General features: G+C 51.7%; 3 protein-coding genes across 3 annotated transcripts; 1 reads left to right on the top strand and 2 right to left on the bottom strand.

Annotated features, from left to right (window-relative positions):
* Positions 1 to 197: 197 nt before the first annotated feature.
* BJX67DRAFT_368703 (uncharacterized protein) lies at positions 198 to 1802 on the bottom strand. Its single transcript, XM_071030661.1, has 2 exons — positions 1191 to 1802; positions 198 to 1126 (listed from the first exon to the last, which is right to left on the bottom strand). Exons 1-2 carry the CDS (start codon positions 1263 to 1265, stop codon positions 575 to 577), a joined length of 627 nt encoding a protein of 208 aa, XP_070880401.1. The 5' UTR covers positions 1266 to 1802; the 3' UTR covers positions 198 to 574.
* On the bottom strand, positions 1803 to 4538 carry prp28 (mRNA splicing protein PRP28). The gene is made up of 3 exons (XM_071030660.1): positions 4173 to 4538; positions 2142 to 4078; positions 1803 to 2088 (listed from the first exon to the last, which is right to left on the bottom strand). The coding sequence occupies exons 1-3, from the start codon at positions 4458 to 4460 to the stop codon at positions 1938 to 1940; spliced, it is 2376 nt and encodes a 791-aa protein (XP_070880400.1). The 5' UTR covers positions 4461 to 4538; the 3' UTR covers positions 1803 to 1937.
* A 1597-nt stretch (positions 4539 to 6135) lies between these two features.
* On the top strand, positions 6136 to 7186 carry BJX67DRAFT_28884 (uncharacterized protein). Its single transcript, XM_071026766.1, has one exon. It carries the CDS (start codon positions 6355 to 6357, stop codon positions 6880 to 6882), a length of 528 nt encoding a protein of 175 aa, XP_070880399.1. The 5' UTR covers positions 6136 to 6354; the 3' UTR covers positions 6883 to 7186.
* Positions 7187 to 7214: the final 28 nt, after the last annotated feature.

Below are 7214 nucleotides of genomic sequence, written 5' to 3'. Positions count from 1 at the left end.
CCCCCCCAAAAACACTAACCCTACTCAAACAAATAGACGTTGCGGTGCTAATATGCTCTCTAGAAAGCGTTTCGCAAGGCCTTCCGCTCGATCTTGTACAGTGTGAGACACCTGGATGCGCTAGATCCGGAGTTTAGGTGTCTTTGCAAGCAGGTTCTGTCGAGATATCGGTGGACGATGGGACATAGGGGGCTTTGTCTTTAGGATGTTGCAGTGCATTGTATAGTAATGGATATATATAACATGTATCGTGATAAGGTTATTTATATGTCACGGTTGTCCTGGCCCATCAAGCCGCGGCATAAGACCCTTGCAGTGGACTCTGTCTGTACGACCTCCTCGGGCTCCTTCATCACAAAATAGGATTCGGTAAAACGATATAGTTCGACTTCATTAGATTCGTGAGATAATAGCCGCAAATCCCTCCTCAAAGTTCGGCCCATGTCCGATCCCATCATCCATTCGCATCGCATCCAGATCGTCACAAATCATCATCATAAGCATAACGGCATAAGATCATCACGAACAAAACAAAACCTAAACCCAAGCACTACCCCAGCACAACCCGACACCATCAGACCACATAATGCGGCCTCCGGCTCGAACTGCTGTGCCTCCGACCATGTCCACCACCATGGCCCCTCCGCGAACTATGGCTCCGCCTCCGAACAGTCGTACTCTCCCTCACAACGGTCTTCTCACTCGCAGAGCTCCGATACATGAAGAGCGCAATAATCGCCGTCCAAATGAAAAACAACACCTCCATAATCCCCAGCGCAAAGCATGTCTTCAGCATCCGACACGTCTTGTTCAGATCGTCCGCGAGGTCGTTGCCGGACTGCCGCCCGTATGCGCCGAAGGGGCCTAGCGAGAAGTACACGGAGCCGCCGTCCCAGTTGCCGCAGTCGGCTGTGGCGATGAAGCGCAGCTGGTAGACGCCTGCGATGAAGGCGCCGAAGAAGAGCATGTCGACGAAGGAGACAAAGGCCGCGGAGCGCTTTGTTGTCGAGTGTCGGATTAGGGTGTCGATGCACCAGAAGACGGCGATTACGGAGACGATGAAGAGGACCAGGATGTAGGGGGGTGTTATCATGTTGGCATGCAGGTAGCCGTCGACGAAGTAGGCCTGCCAATGTGTTAGCTGGGTTGAGTTCGGGATCTGGAGGTTGGGGGGGGGGGGAGGAGCGCACCATCATCCCGATGATGGGAATGAGGAAGGTTATCTCCGTGAGGCGGTTGAAGATGAAGAAAATGCTTCCGATCATTTTGGCGGTTTGTTTGGATGGAACTCAGATGTGTATCGGGATCGGGAGGAATGCGGAGACGATGGTAGGAATGTAGATGAGATCAGATCGAGAACAGTCGTTGAATCACAGGAATGCGATCCTCAAGAGAATAGAAAGAGTGTGTCACAAGAAGCTGAGTCTCTCGATGGCTTGATCTCCAAACAACGCTGATCGGCGGGGAAACGCTCAGGGCCAACGCACGCGCAGATGCACGAGGAACTCAGGATCCGAAGAGATGCAGGAGAACTCAACGATTTTGTGCCTGACAGGAAATAAATAAAAGAGCGATGAGAAATAACGCCGGGACGAAGTGATGGCGGGCTGAAAGGGAGGGAGGCTGGGCGAGTCAAGCGTCGGTGCGGGGTGGCTGGGAAAACATCCCCATCGACCACCAGTGGGAACGGTGGAATCGTGCAGCTGCGCAACATCCCAGTCGTGGGTCCTTGCACCCTTCCAGACCTTTCCCTCTCCACTTGGTTAAAAGAATTGTCAGCCTTCTGGGTCCGGGGACAAAAATGCCGATTGGTGTCGTGGTCCTTGTTCATATTTGCAAGCCCTAAGATCCATATAGTATATAGTACAACCCGAGAAAAGCCACCGTTTCAACCAACTCCAGACAAAAGGTCAATGAAGATAATCTAATACGCGAGTCTACCAACCGCCTTTTCCTCCGAACCCAGAAGACTCCTCGATCTTCTTTCCCATGCCACGTGTGGGCTTGGATTGAGCGGCTTCGTGCTTGCGCAGTTCCTCTGGCACCCGGGAAATGGGCGACTTGATGAGCATCTGCTTGAGGTCATACCTGCGACAATGTGAGTGCGAAAATCAGTAAATCAAGGGGCGTTTAAGACATACATAACGTCAGAATCCTCGTTACCCAAAAATGTAATAGCCACACCGCTCTTGCCAGCACGACCGGTACGACCAATACGATGGGTATAGCTCTCAATCGAGGTGGCCATGTTAAAGTTGACAACAAGACTGACATCGGGCACATCGATACCACGACCAGCCAGATCGGTCGCGACCAAGACGTCGGTTGAGCCGTTGCGTACAGAAGCCAGGGCGGCCTCACGCTGCTCCTGTGTTTTGCTTCCGTGGAGCGTAACAGATGAGAAGCCCCACTGCTTGATTTCACGGGCAATTGCATCACAGTTTCGCTTGATATTGACGAAGACGATGATGGGCGGGCGGAAGTCGCCGGAGGAGAGAATGTCGCCGAGGCGCTTCTTGCGCTTGTCTTCGCCGGCAATCATCTCGACCCGCTGCTCGACGGTATCGACAGCCTCACCGGCGCTACCGATGGTAACGATCGCAGGTCGGCGGAGGTACTTTCGTGCAATGCGTTCGACAGCAGTTGGCATAGTGGCTGTATACATCATAGTCTGGCGGTAGCGATCTTTTGATCCGAGGTGTCGGCTCATGGCAGATGAATCTTCCGCTTCTTCCGTATCAGGTTTCTCGTTAGTGACGGGGAGCGCATCAAGGATCTTGTTGACAGGCTCTTCGAAACCCAGATCGATCATACGATCGGCCTCATCCATGATCACGTAGCAGCATTGGCTGAGAACTAACATACGACGTTCGATGCAGTCGACAAGACGACCAGGCGTGGCGATGATGATTTCAGCACCATTCCGCAAGCTGTATGCCTGTTCTTCAAAAGAGTGTCCACCGACGATACTGACGACGTTAAAACCGAGAGGCACCGTAAACTTCTTGGCTTCAATCTCAATCTGCTGCGCCAATTCACGAGTCGGTGCGAGGACAATTGCGTATGGGCCGTCGTTCTTACGCCACTCAAACTCGTCGATCCTTGGCAGCTCCGCGATGTACACCAAGAGCGGTAGCAAGAACGCTGCTGTTTTACCGGAACCAGTAACAGCGACACCAATAAGGTCTCGCGACTGCAAGGCGATAGGAATAGCAGCGCGTTGAATAGGAGTAGGATCTTTGTACCCAACCTGGTCTACGAGGCTCAGTAACCGGTTCGGCAGGCCAGATTCCTCCCACGAGCGCATGGGGTTCGGTACACTTCCTCCCTTGGTAGCGATATTGAAGTCTTCTTTGAAGATACGCCAGTCTCTCTCGCGCATATGCTCCAACTTCTTCTCGCTCCAGTGCTTGTCAAGCTGATTCCTTGTGCTCTCCTCCCGTCGTCTCCGCTCCATCTCCAGTATTTCCCGTGCCCGGATACTGCCCGCCTCGCGGTCCCGGTCCTCCAGAGCCTGTGCATACTTCTGGGCAACGGAATCCGCTACGTCATCCCCAAAGCCGGCCAGGCGCCCGCGTCCGAAGAAATTGGCCTCATGTCGGTTCTGATACAGCGGGTTATAATCGCCACTCGTGTCCTCTTCTGCATTCCACTCGAAGTTGAACTTCCGATCCGTCGTTCGCTTCCGTTTCTTCTTCGCTGAGAAACTCGAGGTCTGCTCGACACCCATATATCTCTGTTTCACAAGAGCCGCTTGTGCCACAGCCTCATCCTCGTCTAAAAATCGCTTCTCACCCTTCTGATCTGATGATCTTGAAGGTGGCGCCTCATTCCTCGGGCGTGGAGCCCCGGGCCTTTTCGGAGCTTCCGCATTTCGCATGGCGCGGGGACCAGTAGGAATTGATCGCGAGTCTCCATTTGTCGTTTCCGAATTCGTCGACGGAGTATCCATCTCATTCCTCTCAACCCCGTTGGGTGTTCCCGTTCCATTCACCTTCGCCCGTCGTTGAGAGTCGACCTCCTTAGCACGTTTCTCTAACGCCAGTCGCTCACGCTCCGCCTTCGACATGAATTTCGGCTGTATAAGCAAACAAGGAATTAGCCGTGAGATCTCTCTTTGACGTATGTTTAGCCAATGAAAGATAGTGATATTGGGGTAGTCGAAAACATACCTTTGCTGCAGCTGCATCAGCCTCCCTCTTCTTGCGCACTAGCTCTTCCACACTCAGAGGGGTTGTTGTCGGGCGCTTGGAGCCCCATCCCAACTTCTTCTTCTTGACCTCCGACGCCGGAGGGGGAGGCGGATGGTCTTCAGGTGGGGGAGGAGGCGCGGAAACATCTGGTGGTGGTGGAGGAGCGCTAGTCTCTGGAGGAGGGGGAGGAGCTCCATCTTCTGGAGGGGGCGGAGGAGGATAATTAGATGGCGACTCCATAGAACCATTTATAACCGCATCGCCCATGGTCAGAGTGAAGCAAAGAGAAAGATTACTGAAGGATTCAAGCTCCAGAAGCCACGCCGACAGGGGACCACAGAAGGCCGATTTTCTACGGTATGGTGAATGGGCCAGATACGCAGTCACGTGTATGGGCGCACTCGCCTCCACTGGATCCAAAACTCAACGATCCACAATCAAGAGTGTGCCAACCACAGTCTCCTTCAATTCCCAACAAACAAGGTCATCCAGTGAACAATCACTGGTGAAGTACCTAATCTTGATCTGTGAGTCGAGAATCGGCCAGCACCATTGCTTTGCCCTCTTTTTTCTCATCTTTCAATCCTCCCCTGAGTGATCACGGAATCCGTGGATGTCGCTTGCTCTTGCTGTTCGAGGTGAAGATCAGGCCGTTAGAAAGATATAAATATCCTGGGAAAGCCCGTAGTTAGGGGTTCAACACCCTCATCTCTTTCTATTCTGAGATCACCTGGCCAAGATTCCAGACTCAGCTCGCACCTCCGAAGCTCATAAATGACGAGGGCCTTCTGAGCATGATTCCCTATAAGCTCAGATTGAAGTGGGAAACCCAAGACCACCAGACAGTAGAAGCGAAGTAGACCATTGATTCTACTTCAGATATAGACAGGGATTGTTTCCACGTCCAGGATCAACGTCTTATCCGTGAACTCCGTATGCTTAACCTGCGGTACTTTTGACAGCCGGGAGCTGTCCAAATTTGTCCAGGTGTACTTTGAGCTTCCAGACGAAAATCACAAGATGTTTCATCTAGAATTCGACGTGGTAAAGACCTTCGTAGCCGGAAGTGTCGAAGCATGATCTGTGCGGGATGGTGGTGCGCTTTAATCTCCCCTGTCAAGTGAGCGATCTAGTGCCCACTCAAGCAGAACTTCTGCCTTTCCAGACGTTTAACCCAGGAAAGGGTGGAAATGAACGTCATGCTGCTCTGGGGGATCGTAACCCCCAGAATATCCACTAGGATTAGCTGCTCCTCGAAGGGTTGATCTTTTTACGGAGGTAGTGGAGAGGTAAACTCAGACAGTTCGGCAGGTAAGTGAAGAGCCGAGAAATGGGGATGCTAAGAACGACTCAAATGTCGAGCCCAAATCAACGCAGGTTTGTGCTCTACATGGGGTCTCTTGAATTTCAGCCTCGATTCTTTTTTTAAACGGGATTCAAGTTGCCTTACGCCCGAGCTGCCATGAACAGTTCGATCATGCTTTGGATCCCGGATACGCATTCCTCCTTTCCGACCTTGAGCTTTTCATATAGGAGTCGAAGGCACGAGGCCCTCTTGGGAAACCCTTCTCCAAGACGCGTTCCCACGGCTGAAGATTACCGTCTTTACCAGATTCAGCAAGACCTTATAAGCACGGATTCTGTGGGTAGTCACTTATTCCCCTTGCAACCAGCCCAATCTTTCGTGAGGCATACAACCATGAGAAAGAGTGGGTTGAAGTAAGTTCATTGTGCCAGATGCGAAGTTCACAGACGAGGAGAGCGGGCATGTCTATGTCACCGCACGCCTTACCGCGCTCGGAAATCGAGCTTTGGAGCTGGAGCAATACTGTCACACATCCAACCAGAAAGTTGTCTGGGGTTTTCCGTCCTACCCATTTACTATAAGGGAGAACTCCATAAGTATGGGCCAGGTAAGTATCTCAGTCCATACAAGAATATTAGCTATTGCTAATATCTGCATAGGTGAAGTCTCTTCCGCCTCGTCCTCCTCAAGCCAATATCTGGTTCACGTGAGAAGGTCGTTCAAGATGTTGCAGAAACTCCCCGGGCTTGGCATGGAGCGCCGATTGTGTCCCTGCGTCGAGCGTTTTCTATTTGCGGAACCGGCAGATAGCAGGTCTTGTGCGAAGAAACACGGGGCTCGGAGGCCTGTACTTTGATGGCGAAGATTCCGTGGATTGCTTACGAACGTTACCAATGGAAAGGGGGCCCGAATCCAGACGTGGGAGCTTGTTTTGGTTCGCCGAGGTCGGGAAGTTGGTGCGAGAACTGGATTCATGATCATCTTCGGGTGCCGTGGCATCGTGTTTGGGATGCGGTTCGGGGTTCGGCTCCCAGGAACTGGGGTATTTCAAGGCAAATCGAGACCTCCTTGTCGATATTCGGGCCCAGATCTCCAGCACTGTTGCGGAAAACTGGAGACTTGGCCCAATTCTCTCGCCGAATGATGCAATCCACCAGTTTGCACTCTTCAACAGGCGGGCCAAATTCTCGCTGGCAATATCATTGCGGCGAGCACCTTTTCCTCGTTCCTTTAGATGGTTGTTGTCTGCTGACCAAAATATCCATTAGAACTAGTCCCTCTCGTGGGGCGGTAAAATTCAGACATTGTCCACTTATCGTCTCTGGTTTTGGCTTTCATTGCTTTGGCAGTCATTGGAGCTGCGTTTTTGGTGTTATGTTCTAAATGAATGCACAAGTTGTTCCTAATCTAAGTATCAAAGTGGGGTCAACGGGTGTCACCGAACATATCTTCCCAGAGATACATTGATTTTTCCCCAGCTCATGCAAACCAAGCATGTCTTGGGTAAAGAAGAGCTTCCTTTCTTTTAAATCCATGATAACAAGGAGTCCTCACCAGCTTGACAGCGCTGCTTGTAGTTTTCACTCTACCGGCACCTTTCTATAAGTCGGCAGTAAGAGCGACTCAAATAATTCTCCTCCCAGTCATGTCGGCAAGTTCCAAGCAGGCTTCTCCTGACTCAAGTTCCTGCGCTCGAGGCAGCGAGTTCATTTGTT

Source organism: Aspergillus lucknowensis (assembly GCF_044049455.1).
Source record: "Aspergillus lucknowensis strain CBS 449.75 chromosome Unknown BJX67scaffold_102, whole genome shotgun sequence".
Lineage (NCBI taxonomy): Eukaryota > Fungi > Ascomycota > Eurotiomycetes > Eurotiales > Aspergillaceae > Aspergillus > Aspergillus lucknowensis.
This window is presented reverse-complemented; position numbering and strand designations above follow the sequence as displayed.